At 45.7% G+C, this 23964-nt stretch overlaps 1 protein-coding gene across 8 annotated transcripts in view; it reads right to left on the reverse strand.

The window, feature by feature from the left end:
• rerea (arginine-glutamic acid dipeptide (RE) repeats a) overlaps positions 1-23964 on the reverse strand; it is a 130378-nt gene that overhangs the window by 63138 nt on the left and 43276 nt on the right. For all 8 annotated transcript variants that reach the window (XM_085145033.1, XM_085145029.1, XM_085145024.1 and 5 more), the window contains 2 exons: positions 13333-13843; positions 5639-5709 (listed from right to left, as the gene is read on the reverse strand). In XM_085145033.1, coding sequence (XP_085001159.1) covers positions 5639-5709; positions 13333-13699 — 438 coding nt within the window. In that variant the 5' untranslated portion in view covers positions 13700-13843. The remainder of the gene's footprint in view (positions 1-5638; positions 5710-13332; positions 13844-23964) is intronic.

Genomic DNA, 23964 nt, shown 5'->3' on the forward strand with positions numbered 1-23964 from the left:
TCGCAGACGAAACAGAGCGCACTCAATCTCGGGGTGGTTATAACCTCACACTGCTGCTAAATGAGGGGACGTAATGAAAACCAGTGAATACAGTGTGCTCTGTACTAGTTGTGTGGCAAAGAAGATCCTTCATCCTTTTAAGCTGATCAGGACTGCAACATATGAGCACGAATCCTGGCAAGATAATTGCATTGTACGTGGCATCTAATTAAATGTCCATAAGCAGGGAGATCCAGGGGTGGAGATGAGCATTTGTTTGTGAGGCTAACAGTGGGAGAGAAAGACTGTGAGGGTGTGTGTGTGTTTGTATGTTTGTGTGTTGGTGTACTGGGCTCCTCAATCCCTTGTTCCCCGAGGGAGAAACGCTGCAATCACTCCATTAACGAAAGAGGGAGGGAGACAGGGTTGCTGGCAGGGAAAGAGAAGGATGTAGGGAAAGGAAGGAGGGGAGGGAGGATGGGGCACAGCTGACTTGGCCAATAACAGCAAATAAGGCTAGCTACAAGCAGAGAGGAGAGGTGGGAGGGTCAATGAGCGTCGAGGACACGGGCACAATGGCTTGAACATGGGATGGGAGGAGGGAGGGAGGTGAGTGACAGCAGATAAAGAGGAGAGGGGACGGTGGGGGGAGGAGGGGGGGAGGAGGGGAATGAAGTGTAGAAACAGACAGATGAGAGAGTGAGAGGCAGAGAAATGGAGACAGAGGAGAGAATTGAGGTAAGAAGAGCAGGATGGATTGGTGAAGTCAGGGTCAATGGGCAGATATGGCTGCAGACTGCTCAGCGCTCAGTTTCTGTCAGGCGGCTTTTTGTCTTCGATTCTTCTCTCACGGCGACATACGACTCGCGTGAGAACAAGATTAATATGTATCAAAGTACATGATCATAATACAAGCTGCGTGACCAGAATAGAAACGCGGCGCAAGCACACACAGACGCGCACAAGATAAAAAACGCACAAGTCTGTATCTGGCAAGCTCCCTGCATTGCTTTCATCCGGTATAGATTGTAACACATTACAAGGTCACGGCACTGGGTGTAAACAGAAACTAGCCCTTGTGGGAGAACGGCCAAAAGGACTGCAGGCCTTTAATTGACCCAACTAATCACATCCGAGAGAATGCACTGTGATGCACGTTTACAATACCCGCCATGTTACCCGCCTTAAACCAAACATGATTCATTTAAAGTCACAATTTCGTGCCACCATTTATTTCAGTTTTTTTAATCTCCCGCAAGTTTTGCTAATAATTTTTGTCATTTTCCAAAACTGATGAGTTTTACTAATGTTGCTGCAAACTTTCACACTTTTAATAATTGAAATGTGGGCGGCAGAGATTTTCATCTTTGTAAGAGTGTTTTAACAGTTCGCCACGCCACTACCGCTTCTAACGGTTTAGAAACAGCCCGCTGCTGCTCATCTCCGTATCCTGGCAGACATGTTAGGAGGGAGGGAGGAGGCGGAACTCTATATGGATGGATCAATGTGTCACGGGGGTTGCAGTGGGCACCAAAGCTGCCACTGTTGACTAAACGAGTCAGGCAAAATGATGCAGAATTGATTTTTTTTTTTTGCATGTGTTACTGTTGAATGGACGTCTTGGTGTTTGTGTATGCGTGTGGAAAAGGGGTAGATGACATGTACGTAATGAGAATAGGCTCAGAATCACCCCGACGTGGAGAAAACGCCAAGTGAGAAAAAGATAAGAAATACATAAACAGAGAGGCCGGCTTCAATCCTTGTTCTTTGCGCGCAGGAGAGATTGATGGCTGCATTCAGGATTTCTACACCTCACTAATTGGATTCACAGGTCATTAGATAAAGTACACAACTGAGACTGTTATGGCCTAAAGACTGAGGAAGGCAAGTGAGAGTTGGGGAAAAAGGAGAAAGGTGCGAGAGGGGCAATATCGATGAGGTTGTTTGGTTCAGGACCAATAAAATTTCTTCCCCTTTCTGCTGTCTCCAAAGCCCTGTTCTACCACGCAGAGGTGGGGTGGAGTGATCGATAATTTGTGCAGCAAGAAAAGGTGGTGGTGGTGGAGGGGGTTGGAGGCAGAAGGAGGGAGGAGGGTTAGAGAGGAGATGGGAAATAAAGAGAAGGAGTTGATGTTATATGACTCATGTTGCCTGTTGTCTCTTCCTTTCAATATATCGTGGCAGGGAGAGGAAATGAGATTAGCCCGACCATTATGTTCTGCAAAAGAGCCGAATGAGTGAAGGAGCATTTCATTCTCCCAAAAGCACAAGGCCTCTGTGCCCCAGTTTTGAGCGCAGGGTGACGGGGGTAGAATCGAGGTTGGCTCAGCTCGATGGTAGTTTATACAAACGTGCAATTACAACCTAAATCAGCCATCATCCTAAAAGAGGATTGTGTGCTAGACTACCAAACAGAGATTACGAGTTTTCAATGTAGCCTGGCTTTTTTGTGTGTGTGTGTGTGTGTGTGATTTGTAGTTCAGTGACAAAGTGAGCTCACTGAAAAATGCTGTACGTGTTTAGAGAGCCAGCGGGGGCTTGTTGTCTTAACATAGGAGGACAAGGGTACAGTCTGCTCAAACACATACAGGCATGCAGATGGCTGTTCATTAATTACAGACGGACTGGGGGAGGGAGTAACAGAGAGACAGAGACAGACACAGAGGGAGAGAGAGACAGAGAGAGAGGTCAGCTAATGTAGCTAGCATTCTGCCTCTCTCCCTGGACAATTACCTCTGCCTGCCCCAGACCTCTTCTGGCGCTCTTAATCAAGGTGCAAGTGCGTGGGTGTTCGTGCAAGTGTGTGTGCATGCGTTCATAAGAAAAGGTTCCTGCCATCCTCAGCAGTCTCTGAAAGCAATCCGATTAAAGCCTCGCTGCTGTGGGGCCTGGCTGCAAGGCCTGCAGCTCACCTTGAAAACCCTTCTACACTCAGCTGCCCATTGAGCACAAAAGCATTTGCAAGTGTGTGTAATTATCCTAAAAGACAACGATCACTTTACTAGAATTCATATATTCTCAATAAACAATCCATAAACTTGTAAATAAACAAGTAATTGGTCCACGTGTAGTGGTTAAGAGGGGCTACTCTAGTCTTCATGCTTTGCCCCTCACAGCATCCACCAGTGTGTGTTTGTGTGTGTGTGTGAATTTTAGGCAAAGCTTAGGCATAGAAATAAGCGTTTGTATGAATGTGTGTGAATGGAAAGCACTTTAGCACTTTGGCTGCTCAAATTGAACAGAAAGGTGCTATATGAGTACAGTATGTTTACCTAACTTAATACACATCTGTGCATTTTCTTGTTATTTTTGGCCAGTTTTACAAATAAACATGTGTTTAAGCTTCAGTGAATTAGCTGTGACTGTGAAAGACAGGTGACCTGTCTAGAATCCACCCCACCTAAAACTGAAAAAGTGACAAATTAAGCACAAAATGTTTATCTTTATTACTTTAGAATCACAATTCTGGTTTCCTTCGGTGGATGGTAGGCCACACACACACCCTCACCACTCCCCTGTCTCATAAAGCACCAAGTGTGGCCTCTGACTCTAACAGCCATTCCTTTGGTCCAACCCTCCCCTCCCAAAGTCTTCTGTGCTCTGCTTAGACAACCAATCTCCTGAAAAATAGGTAATACTTGGGAGGCTTTGCCGTGGCTTCAAAAGCCAAAACAAACCCATTCATTACAAATTCCAAGAGTCTTTTCCCAATAAATAGTGGTCACATTACTACAAACCTGGACCAAAATGAGTTCTGCTTTTTTGTTCCCGGCGGTCGAATGCAACACAAAAGACCAATTAAAAACATTCAAATTCAGTTTCATAATGAATTTCAAGCTTCAGTGAAATATTTCCATTTGAAGGTTGGCCCGAAAATAGAAAACAATCTTCTGAGTGCATCGGCCTAGGGCTGGGCGTATGACCCAAAATTCATATCTCGATATTTTTTAGCTGGGTGGCGATATAAGATATATATCTCGATATTTTTTTAAAGCCATAAGTTAAGAACAAAAAGAGAGTTCTTAGTCACACTGTGTCCCAGATGTCACACAGGCATTTTTATTTACATACAGCATAGATTTACATGAAGAAATTACTCAAAAATAAATTATCAGCATTCATTAGATAATCATGCTCCATAAATAAAATAAAACAATGTTGTTTTTTCACACAATACGGTAATATTACGTTGAAGAACAGTACGTATCACTCCGCGAGCCTCCAGACTACGGTAGCCGTAATGCTCCGACAATCCATCAAGCGCTGCAGCTCCGTAGCTTACCAAAGTCGTACTAAAACATTTTTTGACAGATTGCTGAGCGCTGTGTACCACATAAAATCGGTTCGCGGTCAGTAAGCACAACCAGAATTCATACATAAGGCGCGCTGTCAACTTTTGAGAAAATGAAAGGATTTTAGGCCGTGCAGCCCCTGTGGGCTGCATGTCGTTAGCATGGTTAGCGTGGTTAGCTCGTTAGCGCGGTTGGCTCGCTAACACGTTGACGCCGTCCAGCCCCACAACTCGCTAACTGAGATTTGCCGTGTCCATATTGTTGCTGCCTGCAGGTGAAGCTATGGGGGAGGAGGGGGAGTTGTGTTCAGTGAAGGAGAGGCGAGGCCGAGTAACGTTGCGCAGAGACAAAAGTGGACGAAAGAGAGGCAAACTTGTGGCTATGTTATAACGTAACACAGACTATATCGATATAAAGGATATTGTCACATCTTATATCTCGCATGAAAATATATCGATATTTTTTAAAAACTCGATATATATCGCCCAGCCCTACATCGGCCTTTAGGAAAGATCCAGCATGGGGTAAGCCACTGGTGCCATTAGTGTAAAAAGACACAGTGTGGCAATAAGACAATCCAGGATTTTACATCAAATTACAAATTACTTAAAAAAAGATAATCTGCACCCAGTCGTGAAACTCCTTCTATAACTGTGCAGAGTGTCATTAAAGGCAATTACCATATAGCAAACTAACTGAAGCTCTCAAACCATAATACGGTGCCCTTTATTTTATTATTTGCATAGACAAAAACAAATCTATTACGGATGAACTCAACGTCCTCTTTTGGAGAAGGCAGTGTGAGTATGTGTGTGTATGTGCGTGTGGCTGTGATGAATTTTAAGCGTCCTGTTGCGCAGAAAACAAGCACCGTCTCACTAAAGTGACCGAGCCTGATGAATCAGCTATTCTCATCAGCAAATTAAAAACTAATTTCTTTCTTTATTCAGCAAAAGAGCCAATTTGGCCACATTAGGTCGTAAAAAAGGGGGGGGGAAAAATCAATTGAAAAGCGGTGAAGGTCTCCTTCATTAAATTAATTAACCACATCGACTAACATCTATATTTCCATTACAGGCATTATTACACTGCCAGTGGACTGCAAAGGTTAGTGGTGTTTAAGATTCGCTGAAGGATTTTTATTTGCCAGTACAGAAAAAAAAACCCAAACTGATGATATAATCCATCAGCACTTCAGTGTGATCTGTTATGTAAATTTAATCAGCTTTGCCCCGATTTCCTTTGGAATTTCTTCTCGACAATAGCATGCTTTCCCTTGTGTGGCATGTATGGATGGGTTGGTGTGAGGAAATGAGGACGTGAAATAGGCTGATAGGAAGTGGAACAATAAAAAGAAATCTACTCACCAGCTTGAAATCCTGAATGCTACAAATGAAGTAGGGAGTGTTGGGCCGCTGACTCTCAATGTACACACAATCTGCAAGTGAGAAAAAAAACAAACAGGAGATGTTCACACTTCTCAAAGCTTTCATGCTTTTAAGCAGCCAGACTCAGTAATATATTATTTTGTGTGCTGTTACCTCTGCTGAAAAGACATTTTTTTTCCTCCTTGAGTCAAATTCAATTGGAATGCGAGTAATAGGATTAAGGACTTTTGGAGCGCTACAAGGTTGCCTTTTCAAAGCAAACATTACGCCCCAGGGGAATTATGTTATTGTTCCACTCCATTTATACACCAGTGAGCAATACTAGCTTTAACCCCATCCCACCCCTCAAGTCTTCACTGTGACTTGTTTTTTACTAAAATGACAACTACAGCCAACAGTTAGCGCTGGCTTACTCTGAGAGAAACAAGCCAATTAAAAAAAAGTGTGTGTGTGAGAGAGAGGAGCTGGGCCGGCTGGCTGCGTGGCTAAATTGAATGTGACTGGTGGTATGGCCAGGTCATGAACTCTCATCTCCTTAACAAAAACATTCACGCTGCAGAGGACAAAAAACACACAGCCACTTCTGTTAGGAAGGAGAAAAAAAAAGGAGGAGGTGGTGGTGGTGTTGGGGGACACAGCTAATGGTTGCTGCTCACCCCGCCACAGTACTTTCCAGAAACAGCCAGGTTTTTAAATGATTATTGAGAGAGAGCGAGAGAGCGAGAGATGTGAATTCACAAAAGTCAAATTAGCATAACAGTCACCTTTGGCTCTTAACTGCAACACAAAACCAGGAGTGTGATCAAACTGAGTGTAAAATGATTTATTTTGGTGTAAAACAGGAGTTTATACCAGGCAGAGCAATCAAAAGCCATTCACTTAATTGATTGAGAAACCGATCGCACACAGGCGGAAGCAGTGCGACTAAAGCTACTTGAATGCTCGCGGGGTCGGTGCTCCTACCAATTGGAGCAGCGAGGAGAGGAAAAGCGTAACGCTTCTGCTGCCATTAACTCGCATGCACACACACAGCCATGCAGGAGGGCGATATCTCGCAGCTCTGTGAGCTTTGACTCATGGGGGGGGGGGGAATATAAGAAAAGAAAGAAAGAGAGAAAGCCGCCATCGACAACATTTACACTGACAACACAAATGGCTGGCGCTCGTCTCGCTGAAACACCTGCTGAGCTGCTCCTCGCAGAAGTATTACGCCACACTTTTCCCTAACAAAAGATCGCGTCTCTCAGCGACCGACGCTGCCATCATCCGTTATTTATTTGTGTCAACAGAGTTATCGATCGGGCTGTGGTTTATCTTACCGCTCGCAGAGGAACAGAGAGGTGGCAGAAGACATTAAATGACTCTGACACCCAAGACACCATTTGTAGAGGGGCGCTGCTGTGTACATGTGCGCCTGTGACATCATGGGCTTTGTTTTTTGAGAAGCTATGTGCGCGCGTGTGTGTGTGTGTGTGCGTATGTAACCTCGGGGTGGGCTTGTTATCTGCTGGAGGCTGAATGAGCTGTTCTAAAAGGGGGAAGTGGGGTGGGGTGGGGGGTGGGGGGGTATTATCGCCCTTGCTGGCTCTGAGTGACACATTATATCTCTCTCACTACTGCCCTCTTCATGCTTCCCCACCACCACCCGCCCCCCTCCTCTACACCATCCCTGGAAGTCATTTACAAGATAACATGAATGAAAATATCCATCAGGGCTATTGTGTGATCTGTGAACAACACACTGTGTATGTGTGTGTGTGTGTGTGTGTGTGTGTGTAGAGGAAGAGACAGAGAGAAACGGGTAGAGGAGGTGGAGGAGGGAGGATCAGGATGGAGGGAGTGGGGGGAGGGCAGAGAACAAAAGAGACTAATCTGAATGAGATGACATGTTTCGGAGGAGTCAAATCGGGGGAATTAGGGTTTAGTGTCCCTTCACCTCAGCAGCACATTCATTTAAAGAGGCCAGATCTCCGAGTCTGCACCCCAGAGTGCATCAACAGGCACAAAGAACAGACAGCGAAAGTGAAAAAGATAGGTGGAGGGCAAAAAAAAAAGAGTGAGAGAGAGAGAGAGAGACGGGGATCTAGTTTAATCATTCACAGACAGCAAGCGAGTCTATTCTTCGAGCATCAAAAGCACATTCTGAATTCATCCTGGGCACTAAAAGTCTACTACCTCAAAGGCATTTCTCTGAAATTGACTCGAACACGAATCTCAATGAATGTGAAAGTTAAATCCAAGTTAACGCTTCAGACTCTGTCATCTGAACAAAAAGGAGGAGGCGACGGAGCTCGGGGAGGTTTGGGTGGGTGAGTGGGGGGGGGTTAGGCGGGGAGGAAGGCTGAACCGGGCCAAGCAGTTCCTCCGGGGGTCTGCCTGGTTTGGTTAAACGTTCCTGCCATTTTGTGCATTTGGAAACGGGTCTCCTCGCTCAAGTGGAGAAGTAGAAAGGGGAGGGGGCGAGGTATTTAACAGTGGCGGGGTCCATGTGGGGGATGGGCTTTTTTTTTTAGGGTTATAGTGTGTTCTGGCGAATGGATGCAGACTTCACAGGAGGCAGGAGAGCCACGGCGGTGCTGTTTGTTTTGTTTTTTTGCACATGAGCACTCAATCATTCAAAAACCATACGTTTACGCCTTTCTGCTTGGAATCCGCTGCTGACTGCAACGCCGAGAGAGACGGAGCGCGAGTTTGATACTTCGACAAAAGGGAGATAATCAAGAAGTAACAGAGTGCAGTTCACCGAAACCTGATCCTGGTGGCGGCTGTTTCTCCGTTTAAACTGTACCTGCTGAGTTCAAGCGGCTGAATTTTCACTGTTACAACCTCACAACACACACAAACACACGCTCGGTCTTTTTTTTCTCAGCTGTACTTCATTGTTCAGCCAGCCATTCTCTCATGGCTGCCAAGCATGTCTAATCTAAAACACACCTAGCCTCAGCAAAGGAGGCATGTCCTATTCTCTTCTCCGTATCAAGCAAATAAAATGCTGTTTAATTTGCTGCAGCATTCCAGCAGAGTAGGGGAGGTGGGGGTGGGTGGGAGGTGGAGTTCTTAGATAATATCTGCTTGGATTTCTTTTATGAGCCAGCAACAATGGAAAGGTCACATTGTGAACACAGCCATGTATGCCAGTGTTTTGTAAACAGTGGTAAGGGGAGGAAGGGGGGGGGGTGCATATTTTAGGAAGCAAGACGGGCTTATTAAATCAAAAAGGGACTGTTTGTTTAAGCCGTGCTTGCAGGTGGCGAGTGATAACCAAGAGGCAGGACGCACCTGCGTTGTCAGAAGTGGTGCTCGGCTCAAACGGGCAATGAGGATGTGTGCGGCTTTAGCAAAGCTAGCAACAACAACAGCAACAACCCCCCCCCCAAACAATATTCTTTGAACCTACTGATCTTAAAATGAAACACACAACATGAAATACTGAAAGCACAGAGGTGTGAGACGAAATATAGATCGAAGAAAGATAAGAGTGGTGTAACTAGTGATTCGCCGCAGCTCTCTTGAGCAAGACCAGCTGATGACCAAGGCCACTTCCTGCTGGGCTGGTCTCAGCGGGGTGCGCAACAGGCAGTCGAGCCCTGAAGGTAAACAGACACTTGATTCTTCCCCAACTTTCCTTCCTCTCTTCTCTCCAACCAGCCCAACAAGTCTCCCTTCTTCTCACTGGAAAAGCAGTGGGAAATACCTGGCAAGCGATACCATCAGCTCTCTACAATAGGGCAGGCCTACAGCTGACTGAGCTCCTAGGGGAGAACAGAAGCTCTTTGACAACACCACCGCCCCCCCCCCCCCCCACCCCCCACCCCTCTCCTTTCCCTCTCGGCTAGCCCACGCTTTCTCATTTAGCAGTCGGCAGGTGGTTGGATTTCACTAAAAAGCCCTTTTCCCAGAGTCTCTAGCGTGGGGAGAGATGGGAGAGCGGAGAGGGCCCTTTTAAAAATAGATCTGTTCAGTTAACGACAGGCTACAGATTCACACTGCTATGTTTCAATATGAAATGACTCCAAGGGCTTGTCCCCTATGTTAGCTTGAATGGAAACTGCAAACTGATCGACAGCTAGCTGTGGTAGCGGATGGGTTGCGCTGCCATTTCTGTACTACACTGGCTGTCTTGGCTCTAAAAAACTAGTCCAACATTCACAGATTCACAACTTCCTGGTTTCCCAATAAGATTCATACTGACAATTTAGACACGTAATGATCGGTGTGGGTAGTTCTGTTTTGGATAGTAACTTTGCACAATCAAAGCTAAAACAGGTTGATGGTAATGAGTGTATATTTGAAAAGGAAAGCTGAAGCCCTGATAAACATAAAGAACACGGCAAGTTTGTGGGACAACCAACAGTTCTAAAGTTTGAACAACTGCTGGTTGTAGTTGGTTGTATTTGTGCGTATCAGAGATACAGCAAGACTCACAAACACACATGTAAGCGTACGACCCCTGGGTTCTGTGGTGACTGCAGCAAGGAGTGCCAGTTGCCCACATCAACAAATCCTTCAACACACACAGTGTGTTTCTCAGTCTAGCCTCAATCTTTCTGCATATATGATTCACCTTCTACACAAATCTACACTTGCCAAGAAAAGAAATGACTACAATGAATCAAGTGTTTCTGCTGCAGTAGCCATGTTGTGTGACATACAGTGAGGGAGAAGGACAAGGAGGAGGGGGGATGGTTTCCATTAGCTCCACTGTGTGGTGTGTGTCTGCCAGCGATAGGAACCGTGTTTCCAACTGTTAAAAGTATGCCTTTTTATGTGACAGGGTGTGTATGTATGTTTTTCAGTACACAAATGCTGGTTATCAGCATTCTATGTATGTGTGCGCACTGTTTCTATGCTTCTAGGGTGTCTCCTATTGATCCACCACAGCAGTGTGTATAATCTCTAGAGAGAGGATCTATAATCTAGGGTGGGGATGTGGATGAATGTAGAGAACGGGCTTTGGAGGTGTCTGGCTGGGCCCGGGGAAGTGGTGCGAGCTCAGCCACAGGGCACAGATCGATTTTGGCATGTCTGCTCGAGCTAGCTGTTCACCCCAGCAGCCGATCATACAAATGGCCCGGGACACAGTCCCCTGGACACCACCGGGCGAACTCCTCCATTCCTTTTAAAACAGCAGCAAAGCTAGAGTTAGCTGCAGGCCCACCTACTGGCCGATTGCACTTCCCCATCCAATCGATGTGCGCTAAGCTGCCTGAACCCATCTTCAAGGGATAGAAAGGCTAAGCAGAGAGATTGGAGGGTGGCTGAGGACCAGGAGTAGGGAGATGGTTTCAATACTAGCTTAACTGTTCTTTTTTATGTGATAACACAGGCCTGTATGTTTCTAAATCTCCCCTGTGACAAAAGCAATCAAAACGGCATTTTGGTTCACGATTTCTTTCGCTTTCTGCGCTGTTCTCCATCACATTCTTCCCCTCCCCACATCTGGGGTGGCGTAAATCCCTCTCGGAGGGTGGTCAGTTTTACATATTGTGTGTCACTAGCCGGCTATAAAGGGATTTAACATTTAGTAAAGCATAATCCATTGCAGGCTTTGTGCCTGCCTAAGCTGCACACATCAAATCTGATTGCAAGAAGGCTGCTACCAATGACCAAGCTGTAGGAAACAAGCACTCACACACACACGCACAAGCGAGCACACACGCGCGTGCACAAACACGGCTTGTCACTTGAACAATAAGCAGAGGAGACAGCAGGAAGTCGGCTGCTGAGGTGGAGGATCTTCCATGTTGACAACAGGAGGTAAATTACAAACGAGTGTACCGACGCTGGGGCCGTCACTACCCTATCGTGGCTCGTTCCTAATCTAAACCAATCTTAACAGCTTCAGTCTACATGACGCGAGGAGGCTGTGACATTCAGGCCACTCCACAAATGTCAAACTAATAGAAGGAGAGGACAGGAAACATAAATATTCCACATCAACCAGACCCTGTCCGTGCTGTTCGCTCGGTTGTGGAAATATAAATATTCGGAGGAGCTAATCCACTGAGACGGTCGACTCTGTTTATATGCCTTTTGAATGTTTCATTGATATAACTGACTGCTTCTGTTTTTGTTTTCTCACCCCTTTCCCCCAGCCCGCCCCCTACATCGCATGGTCGACTATGAGACCCAGCGTCGGTGCTCTCTCTATTAAACGTGAAATGCCAAGTAAAAAAGGCTTCAGTGGAGACCTCCGCAGAGTGACAGAGACAGAAATAGTGTGAGCAACAACAAGGCTTGATTCAGTGCGACTGCTTGCTTGAGGACTTCCACTGATACCAGCGCAGAGATAATTTAGCCGACCGGATTACGCAGCTAGGCTGAAAGCGCAGGTTGGGATGTCTGGCTGTTTCACTGCACCTACTGGAATTCATCTGTTTAGTAGATGAAATAGAATAAAAGGAGGCCTGAGGATGATTGTGGACGTGTGGTTCGGGTAGACTGTTGAAGAAGACAGCCTAACACAGTCGCTGTAACTTCTTACATCTTCCCATTAAATACCCGAGCAGAGTGGGCCACTCCCCTCCCTCGGTACTTGACCTTTTGCAAGCTCCCGGAGAAATATAAAAGCACGAAGGCAATGATTTAGGTGCAAGGCAAGATAACAGTGAGCGGTGTAAAAGACACAGCTAGTTAGCCTGGCTTCTTTCCGTCACTCAGTGCTGACATTTCCGCCTCTAATACAACTAATTTAAACAGCAAGTAAAAGATGGGCTGTGTTTACAGCCACGAAAAAGGTCGCTTCTCTTTTTATCCTCGTTTATTCGACATATTCGAGACATACCGCCGTAGCTCGGGAAAAAAAATCCTCTCCCAGAAAGTAGAGTACCTTTTGGCCCCAGAGGAGATAGCATATTTTCAGTGAGTCAGACAGCGCTGGAATGAAATCATTATCATGGCTGTCTCTATCGTATCATCTATTGAAGCACCACTTTGCTTTATTGACTAAGCTCAAGACAAAGCTCAGAGTGGGTCAACTTGGAATTGATTGTATGATGCATTGGCCTCTAGCCTGAAGGAGTACTTCTGCTGCTGGAGAACTGCAACTTTTGGAGAATCTGCAATTCCTCAGCAGCTTATTGCAGCAGAGGTGACAAGAATCAATCACTGATAAATCGATGTCAGTTTTCCCCCTATGCCTAAAATAAACTTAGTCTAAAGAAAGTGGCTTATGTTTAAAAAGTGCAAGTGACGCTGAAGCTAAGCTATGCAAAAACATGCACAGGCTTTCCTAAAACCCGACATGATGGGGCACTGGCTCTAACAGAGGATGCTTTTGTATTAGAGCATGATCTCCAACTGTGCATGCTCAAAGGGAACTGTAACACTGACAACGCCATGAGGTTACTGTTGTAAAACGTGAAGTGATGCTGCATAACGAATATTAAACTGAATTGTTCAGGACATTTATGGGCATCACAGAGGGGTCCTTTTGTTCATTCACACTTGAGCTTGCTTAACCGCCACTGCTTTCTCGCTTTTCTCACTTCTTGATCCAGGGAAGAAGAGCCAAATTTTAATGGTGTGTTTGCAAACAGCATCTGACAAATCCGGTGAAGTATGCTTTTGAAAATGTGGGCTTATGACCTGGGAAAGTTTAATCATTTAGTAGCCGAGCTGATGAATGCGGCCCGCCGGCTCACACAACTGGATTAAGGGTGCCTGGGACTTACCTCCGGGTCTGTAAACAACATCATCTTCTGTAATGAAGGACGTGATTTCTCCGTTCTCTGTGCGCTCGTAGCGTGATTTCTTCTTAGGCATCTTCTTTTTGCCCTTCTTGCCAGCCTCCTCGGCCGTGCCGCTGCCTCCGCCGGTGCTGCCGTTGTCGTTGTCCTCGTCGTCGCTGTGCTCGCTCTCTGCATAGTTCTTGGCCCCGCCCTCCAGCGTACAGCTGCGCCGGGGCCGAGAGCTTTCGCTTTCACGGTCGCCCCGGTCCCCATCCTGCCGGCGGGACTTGCCGGCCTCTCTTTTGTCCCGGTCCCTGTCTCTGTCCCTGTCCCGCTCTTTCTCCCGTTCCTTTTCTTTATCGGCCGTCATGATCCGCCACGTGCCTTCCTCAGTCCTCTCACGGCTGGGCCTCCGTGAAAGGTAGACTGTGAGCCTGGGCTTCAGTCTTCTGAATTTACCAGTCAAATCCAGGGAAAATTTGGCCACTCCAACAACCCCAGTGTTTCAGAAAAGCTGTGGAGAAAAGAAGAAGGGCAATTAACTCAGATCAATAACCACCGTTTTTACAAAATACAAGCAACATTAAAAGTGTTGTTCAATACTGGATGACACCTTTTTTGGGGGTTAGAAACGCAACATTAGTTCTTGGAGATTAGGCTGCTCTGCCGACTCTTCTCAGCATCACAGTAATTGCTGGCATTCTCCTCCACAGCCAAGTATGCTCCGGAGAGCACAGAGCAGCTTTATGAAAGAACAAAACCTTCGAGCTTCCTGCTCTAACATATTTCCACGCTTTCAGAAAGGTGCTAAAACAGATTTATTAAAGGGTAAAAGAGAACAACAGGAAGACAAGCGCCGCGGCTACAGTATTTGTAACACAATGAGCTAAAGGGAAGTCATAACTGAATAAGGTAGTAAAGAAGCTGCTGCCAGCCAACAGAATTCCTCTGAGATAATATGCTATGAGGGTTCTGTTTTTTTTCTTTTGGCAGAAGTCGCCGTTTGTAGTTTATAAGGCCACGGGAAAGCTGCAGCGTAAAGCTCAATGACAGAGTTAACAGGCTGGCTTCTCTGCAGACCGTTTCTGTTGACACCAGGCTCAATTCTGCTGGCTTACTGGACTCCTCCCTCACCCCGGCCCTCTGCCCTGGCTGACAGTCACCGCTGCGTTAATGTGAAGTGACAGCTCTGGAGGGAAGGATACAGCAATCCACTGGGTAAAGAAAGGCAGAGTCACTCATTCGCCATGCCTGGTCCTCAGCCACTTGCAGCTATCTTCGTCCAGCCGCCACTTTCCCCGCGACATAATAAAAAAAATCCTCCATAAACAGCAAAGTGGGCAAAGCTGAAGCAGCACGCTGTCTGCACCACACAGCCTCTGCACACAGCGCCTACAAAGGAGGCTACTCATTTAAAGCCAGTGTTTGCCCCCCCGCCCCTTCCACTACCCCCCACCGCAACAAATTAACTAGAAATAGTTATTACAGCCCCCAGAGGGATCAGACCAGGCAATCAGCACTCGCTATATGGTGACCGGATGGAAGCCGAAGAGTGAAAAATGAGGGAGGGATACAGATTCAGGCAGGTGAGGCAACGAATTTATAGAGCATATCTGGAAGTGGACGAGTGCTTATTGACAGAGCCAGAAAGAACGTGAGGTGAAGAATAGAAGCAAAGCAAAAGGTGGAAGAAAGGCTTTTGGCACGCACGCACGCACACACACACACACGCACGTACGCTTACAATGAAGAACATTTGACAACGGCACTCCTCAGCAGCGGGTGCTGTCATCTCGCGAGCAGACACCAACTGACAGGGCAGCTGCTCTTGTCGTCGGCTTCAACACAAACACCGGGCCTGATTAAACTGCAGCCTCGTCACAGCCCCATTAATCACCTAATGATGAGTTACCACAGCGACCACTGGGCTGCCGGCGCACACATTAGCAGACGCAGAAGACACGAGGGCTCTGAAGAGTTCCAACGGGCACGTGCGCGCAAGGACACACAGCCGTCAATGTAACATATCCGAGATGTGTGTCAAAATACAGATCGCACACACACACACACACCTTTTCTCCTGTGTCTATATCCGGCAGCGTGTTTTGGAGGTGTGAGGTACACGAAAACATTGATGAAGGTAGTATTTGATAGCACGGCTCTAATCCTGAGGGCTGCCAGAATTGGCGTATGAGCTAAGAACCTCGTCTCTCCTCTAATCAGTAACATAAGCCTCTTCCACTGAAACCAGCAAGGACTCTAAACTGTTGCAAATGGAGGACTGACCCGCTCTCCTTTGAAGTCGGAGGCAGTTCTAAGCCTAGTTAGTACCTTTAACATCTAGGTGCTATTAGTTTACATCTGGATACACTCCACAGAACTGCCTCAAATTCTTTATCTCCAATTACCTTGCTTATGTTAACATAATTATACTAATTACCTCTTAAAAGGGAAAAAAAACTCCCATATACATGCACATACACATATGTATATATATATATATATGTATATATATGTGTGTGTGTGTGCACGTGTGTACTTTTGTCTTCACACAGACTCACTATGACACGTTTAAATGTGTCGAAACGCACCGATTAACAACATATTCAATTCTCTGTGGTCATTTTGTAGCTCACCGATTGCTTAGTTTGACGCCGATAATTGAAGTTGAGTAAATCGAGTGAGTAAAAAGCAGTTAGTCAGCTTAAAGCAGTAATGCTGTGACAATGAGAAGTCATAATGTATTGATGGCTGAGAGGGAAAAGAATGAGAAAGTGAGGAGCGAGCTGGCTCTACACCCGCTAGCAGAGAAACAGACTGCTTAGCAGAAAGCAGTGCTGACTGCCTGGCCGATGAATAAGGCTGTGAGGGGGCAGGTGAGGTTTGGAGCTATTACACATCAATCACTGGGCCAGGACCCTTTGAAAGATACCAGCTGTCTTAATGGAAAAGAGAAGGAGGGGGGCAGTGGTAGGGTTTGGGAGGGGCGGGTGGGGGGGGTCCCAGCTAACGGCACCTAATCCACCATTTACATTACTGCAATGGAGTCAAGGGCTAGGAGCCAGAGGCGCCCCGCTCAAATACATTACTCTTTTCCGTGCCTGTTTAAATGAGACCTCTGGCCTGAAAAACCACACAGTTTGTGGCTCGATTAACACATCATCCCCACAATGGCCACACAGCAGGTTTCTGTTACTAAACATAGCTTTCCCCCCCAGTTCTTGGTCTCCTTGAACAGCCTTTTTTTTTTTTTTGTTAAAAAGCCATGTTTTATTCATTCCCAACAAACCCACATTACCCAAATCCATGCTCATCACTGTAGTTTTAATCAGAACCTGTTTAAGAGGAAAAAACACCAACAAAACAACTAAATTAGCATGCTCTTCTTGAGCTCCTATACAGCATATGCAGCTGTAGGATTTCTTTTTTTTAAATCCTACGAAATTTAAGTAATTGATTGTCTTGGATTAGAAATTTTCCATATAAAGTAAATGGAGAAAACATGAATTTCTACATTTAAATGTAAAAAAAAGGGAGGAAAAAAAAGAATCTATGAACAATAATACCAACATAGTAATAGAGTCAGTTTTGGGAGAGAGACTGAAAAGTCATTCATGGCATATTCAATTGGAGAATTATGAAGTAGCAAAATGTGATTGGCAAGGATTAAGGGCCGGCTTTGCGAAGGGATTGAATGAAATACTCGCATGAATACAGATTAGAGGAGAACAATGTTAGCATGAATATACACAGGGTTATTAACAATGAGGGTAACTCAAATTGATCCAAATAAAGCAGCCAGATCCTGAATAGTGCAGGGATCCTAGCCATGGCGATGTTGGGCTGCAGCAGGTTTTCATCAGCTCCAATCCATTACTGAGTGCGATCTAATCTAAACTGCCATCCAAGCCCCCCTAGAAACAACATCACAATGAAAGGCTCAGCTGGAGGCGAGGGGCAGGCCGCTTCATAAGGGATTCACTGTGGACTCTGCACCCTGCCTGCTTTGTCTTACCTGGTGCAATCATGGCTTGCTGTATTCTCTGAGGCCCTCTCTGTTTTAGTTCACATTGGCAGGGCAAAGACACTTGTCTGCTCTACTTGTTTTTCAATTCACTGATGAGTAACCACATCTTTTTTTTCCTCCCCCCTCTCGCTAAAGCTGCGCTCACAAAGCCTCTATTTTTAGACGGCATCCGGGGTTAGTTTAGTAGGTAAAAGCCATGCTAAAAAAAATAAAACAGAGAGAGATAGACAGCTTGGGGCTTTCCAACATCAACATTTAAAACCTGCCTGGAGACACTCTTGAGAAGCAAAGCACTGCTGCACAAGAAATGATTCTCATGCACAATGACGACGAGTTCAATAAACTCGGAATGCCTAAAAAGATTAAACAAGACAATTTTCAAGATCTCTCTGGGCTAACAATAGCTTTCAAAGGCAAAATACCAATAAAGTACATTTTCTGTCCAACAACTCAAAGGCACTTTCAACCACAGACATAAGAATCGTACTGTGAGCTCCACAGGGTCTAAGCCTCTACTCCATCTCTAAAAGAAGGCTAAATCCCCCTCTAGACCCTGTTTGTGAGCTCTCCGTGAGGGCTCCAAATAGCTCAGAGGGGGCCGCTCCACAATCCGAGATGTCCATTATCTGCAGGGTCTGTGAGCGGCGGCTTCATTTTGCAGCCTTATACCGGCTACTTGAAGACATAGTACCTCTCAGTCAGACACGTTTGTCTGGCTGGAGCTGACTGCTTCATGAAGCATCATGCTCTGACACGGCTCCTGGGGGAAATGCCAAGGTTGTCCGGTGTAACCCTTCCTATTTCTTTTAAATGAAGCGCTCTTGAGAAATGTAATCGTGAGCGGGACTGTAAAAGACTCTCCCAATGTGTCAGTGATAACACGAGGAGGGGAATGTGAGGTATGTGGCTGCAGAAAGCGCTCGGGTGAACGTGGCTCCTAATTGAGTTTCTCTACTGTCGTGCGAGCAGCTTTCTTACTGTGAATAAAAATGCCACATTCAAAAACATTTCTACTGCCTCTTACCTCAGGTGAAGGACTCACAAATCTGGGGTGGGGGGGTTTGCCCTAATAGAAATTATGCCCAAAGGTAAAGATGGGGTCAGCAAGGTATAAATACACACTAGGGACACATTTCAGAGTGTTTGTAGTGGAAAATGTGCGTTTCTTCAAACATTTATCTCTGTAAAACAGAACAGAGCTCTAGCAGAGGGGAAAAATGAGTTACATGAGTTTATCAAACAGATGTATACAGTAAAAAGAATTACTGGGAAAGCAAAAAACAAAATAAATAAACAGAGATTCTGTGAACTGCTGAAAGGACTCTCAAAATTTTAATATTTGTGCACTCAATCATGTAGCACTTCCTCTGATATTCAGGAATCAAATATCCCCACTCTTCCTCCCGAAATCTGCCCATCAGCTTAACGATCCTATCCATCAGTTCAATTCCAACTGGTAGTCTAAATGAGCGTGAGAGGGGAGGAAATGTATTCATACGGCTGCCCTACATCCTCCAGCTACTCTAATCATTATGCCACACAGAGTGACATGCCAACACTGAGGAAAAACTAACATAAATAGATAAGAGTGACAGATAAGACAGCTCTGAGCTTTCAAACTGACAGCACAGGCCAAAGGGGGGGCACTGAAGGATGTCTTAAAGAATAGCTCCCCAAAACAAAGCCATTAGGTCAGTACACAAAACCATTTTTCCGCCTAAATTATTTAGCTGTGTGGTGGCGAACTGCTCCATCCTGGAGCAGATGGCTGAGGATGGGGGGTGGGGTAGCGGAGGACAATCCTTCCTTTCAGTGTCTTATAATGATCGGCGCCAAAAAAAACACCTCCACCTCGAGATACCACAGGATGGTATTACCTCTAATTAGGCAGGGCTATTATTTTATATGCAAACACCTCTCCTCCAACCACCAACTGCCGCCGCCACACCAACACTTGACTGATTGCCATTACAAACCAAATAAAACGCAGCATTCATCTCTTTAAAAATAGAACTTGCTTTTGTTTGCATCCTACATGCTAATTTGAGCTTCCTCGGAGCCAAAGCCATAACTCACGCAGCCAGTCGATGTATAAGCGCCGCAAATACGCACTGTCAGGAAGGCTTCCTAGGTTAGAGATGTGTTTGTTTAAGAAAAAGGTTTAGAAAGCAGTCGGCGGGGGGTACAATATTCAGTGTGGCATTCAACCTTGTCATCCACCATCTCAGTCATGCAAGCCAGTGATCTCAGGCGGAGGGGAAAGCACCCTCTGCACTGTGCATGAGAATAATATGAATGATGAATCTGTGAGGCCTCCACAGAGCTAACCACACTTTTTTAAACCAAACCCACAGATGGGGCAGTGTTGTTAACATTGCCTTCTTTTGGATGAGTCTCCCTCATCCAAAAAAAAAAAAGGAGAAAAAAAAGGCATGGGTGGGGGGAGGGAAGTGGCTAGGAGTGATGAAAACAGTGCTGGAACAAGTAGGATCTGAGCTCAGAGCTCTCATATCCTCTGAGGACAGCTCATAAAACATGCAGTGGCTGCGACTGGGCCTCTTGCAGTAGTGGCATTTTAGTGCACCCTGCCACACACAGGTAGCCTACAAATACACACAATTAATTTTAAAGAGCATGGAGGAGTCAGACCTGCATGGTTTACTACTTGGAACACAAGCGAATGCTCAGGTCTTCCCCTAAATTAAGGCGTCAGCTACAGAAGGCAACTATTTTCCGAGATTATTAACAGCAGGGGCCTGGAACAATGGGCCTCTGGGAAAATTCAAGAATAGAAGCTAGGCATTAGTCGGTGTACAGTAGTGATCCAGAGATTAACTCTGCCTGTTCATGTGTGAAATGAAGACTTGATCCCCAACTGATAGTGTGCTATGCCTCCAGCCAACACAAACTGAATATTTTTCAGCCCCACATCCCAATACATAACAATTGCAATACATTGGATTACACATGGCATCCTCCACAGTGCAACAACGATGACGCATTAAAAATACCAGCCGACACCAGAAATCTCAGGCAGGCTACGGTCCCGCTTTCTTTCCTCTAAACCAAAGGTGAACAGAGCTGGCTGTGTGTGTGTGAGTTGATGCGAATAATCCTCAAATATTCCAGGAATGTTAATGTTAGGCTTTGACCATGGCAGCCTTGCAGACTTCTCCTCTTGTCACCGGGCCATTGATGACATTAAAAACACTACCTGCCTGTGCCAAGAGGATAAAATTTAAGAACAGCTTGCCTTCTTAATATTCAATAAAATAATACCAGGGGAAGAAATAATAATGTGCACTGCACTAAATTACCCCAGCGCTACGAGACACAATTGTTACCTAATCCCATGCTTGCGTTCTGTTTAAATTACAGCATATGCTCTGTTCATGCATAGGGAAACGGTCTTAAACACGTCTGCCATTGCCGTCGCTTTGGTGAAAATCTAGGGAGGGCAGGTTTGTGCAGCTACGCGCTTGTTAAAATAGCTTCCCACTGCATCTGCGAGCTTATAAAAAGCCACTGAGAGCATTTTCACTACAGTGCTGCATTCATCTGTGTGTATACACACGTGTCGATCTGAAATGTGTAGGCCATTGACACGCACCACGTAGATATATAAACAAAAAATTGCTGCTGCTGCTCCCGAGCAACTGTATTTGCAGCTCGGGTCAGACTATGTGCTCAGCCAGTAAATGGCTGGAGTGTAATGTGCCTTGACCTTCTATCTTTCTTTCAGCAGCTCCTTACATATATTGCTGTCTCTCCTCATATATCACCGGGGCAAATGGCGTCCTTCACCCTGCTCCCTGCTGTCCCCTCCTTAAAAGGCTGAGGGGACATCTTTGCCTGCTGTACTCAATTGACAGCCCTGGCAGCTTCTTCGCTGAGCACGAGGGGAGGGGGGGGGAATAAGGCTCGTCGAGGGGAAATGCTGCAATGAATAATTATGTTTCATAACGTGCCCCCTCCCTCCTTTGTTAGCATCAAACAATAATTAATGGGGAACAGGGTGGGGAGGAGGGAGGGGAGGCAAGTAGGAGTCTGCTTTTTGCTTTCCACAACAAGAGGGTCAATATGCCCTTCAACCCTTTCTCTCTGCTCACTGTCAACGCGGGAGATGCCTCATCCCTCTAAAAACATGCTCTTAGCTTATTTATGATCCCAGTTGCTCTGTTGGGGAAAAGGCGGTATTCCTGCAACACTCAGCGAAAACCGGCCGGATCGCTTTACACAGCAGTTCACTGCTTCCATCTCTACACCTCTTTCTCAGCAAGCCAACCCAACAATTCAATAATGAATATGAAATGCCTCCTGATTGACGTCTATGGGAGTTGGAGGAGCTGAAAATATGGGGCTATCGGACATGGGCTCGACTTGATTACGTTTTTGTTTTAAGTTAAAAAAAAAAAAATCTCTGATCAGCAGCGGCAAAGCCAGTCCTGATCGAATTAGCGCCGCACTAAGAGCTCCATTGATCTTGGCGCTCATCTGTGCATACGAGGCCCGGAAAGGCAGCTGGTAATCCAATAGCAGCGATGGGAAGTGCTTCAAGGACTCTGCTGTGTTTACCCACCTATTTCCTACGTAGAGAGGCAAGACGTTAGTGCACGCCACTCACTGGGCTGATTGGAAGCCTCGGGGCCTTGGGAACGCCAGTGAAATGAATAAGAGCCGCAGTGTGACCAAAAGCAAGGTACTTGAAAGCTCAAAGTAATTGCTTTCACCACAGCTATCACGTAATGAGTAAACAGGATGAATCAAGCAGAGCGTAGATCAGTGTTTAAATGAGCTGTGCAGTAACATTCAAGTCCTAATAGAGGCTTCACTTCATAATCCTGGCCAAACCTCTAAAGCCAAGACGGATGTCAATTGAAAGGTTCTTTTTCACAAGAGATTTAAAGTGTAAAGTCAGGTGAATCGATGCTGGGAAATCGGTCTTTACACTGCGATAACTTCATTGCATTCGGCACCTTTGCAATCAATTTTGCATGACGTGAATGACACGGAACAAGAACCCACAGGGCAGAGATCGTGTGAAACGAAACAGAGCAAATCTGAGGCAGTAAAGGGCAAAACATACAGCTGTTTCTGTTCTGGAAGTAGTTCAAGTGTGGTGCACCTGGACAGCGTTCCTGTTGTGCATTAAAGATTGCGGCGCTGCTGCCACAACAATGACGTTTCTCACACACATGTAATCCATCAAGGATTCATGAGTGAATGCTCGATAGCAGACCGAGTGCATTTCTCTCCTTCATATCACTGCAGCAAGAAAAGAGTGAGAACTCTTCATCAGCCCACAGGCGCACCACAAACACACACTACTCTCATACCGCACTAATAACCTTGGGCTGTCTACCAATGGCATGACTTTATGGAACAGTATGGGCTCTAAATAGAAGCTCAATTTCTCACCGGCAGTCTGTAACAGCTCTATTTCAGCCACCCTGTCATTAAATATTTATCTTATCGGAGTGGCAGATACCAAGGTGCTATAACCATTTAAAAATCCAAATCTAGGCCTTTTTCTCTGCCCCTCGCACTCTCACTCACTCCTCCACTGCCACAACAAAGACCTATTTTTAAAAGGATTATCTACAAGTGTTCCTTTAATCAGTGCGCGGCAGAATTGTAGAAATCCCTCAACAACAGTCCCAGAGGAATACCTTTCTCTGAAGCCCTATCAGGAAGAGGATCTCCTTCACCGACAGCAGGCTGTGAGTGAGTGGGAGTGAGGGTGTGTTTGAGGATGAAAAGATGTGCTGCTACCTTGCTATGATGTCCTCTCTAACAATCTCAGAACAAAGGCCTCCATTTTGAAGTGGAGTTATGATGGCACGGGGCTCTTAAGGTCTTCTGTAGCTGTGTGTCCTATTGTTTTCTATCCTCTTTGTTAGCCTGCTGTTTGTTATACTTGCGAGATAAGCCACTGTTGTGGGTGGCTGGGCATACTAGAGCAACCGGTGTAGGGCCCGAGTGCCAAAGCCGACAGTCTGTGGGAGGGATTGTGGGCGTTATAGATCACTGGGAGACAGATGTCCAGTCTTGCCCCTGTGCTGACACAAACACTAACCCCAAAGAGCTGTGTGTTTGCAAACTGGACTGTTTCCTGATGGGTCTTAAGTTCAACTTTATCAGACTTTATCAAGGCAGCATTCCACTGCTTTGCTATTTATAAAACGTGCACTCAAGAGATAAACGTAGGAGAGCCAAATCAGTGATATTAACAATGAAAAAAATCTGGTTTGTGTTATTACGTGAAACTATTTTGTCCCCCTTTATAAGATAAAGGTAGCTAATCATCTCCAGCACACCCACATACAAAAACCGACGAGCTTGTTAAATTTACTTTATTTTCAAGTAACTGCAAAGTGGGATGACCCTTGGATGTTAACTTTTAACAGCAACCACAATAACATACCCACTTAAATCACCTGGATAAATACATAAAACCTGTTAGTCTGCAGTAGCCTGTAGTTTCCCAATAATACTGCACCATCCCAGTGGCTGTGTTGCGTGAATTCCTTGTTTCAAGAAGAAGTCCTTAATGACGTTAGCTAAAGCGGTATACATGCTCTGTTATAATGAGTTTGTCTATTCCCTCT

The sequence above is a fragment of the Neolamprologus multifasciatus genome, chromosome 20 (genome assembly GCF_963576455.1).
Source record: "Neolamprologus multifasciatus chromosome 20, fNeoMul1.2, whole genome shotgun sequence".
Lineage (NCBI taxonomy): Eukaryota > Metazoa > Chordata > Actinopteri > Cichliformes > Cichlidae > Neolamprologus > Neolamprologus multifasciatus.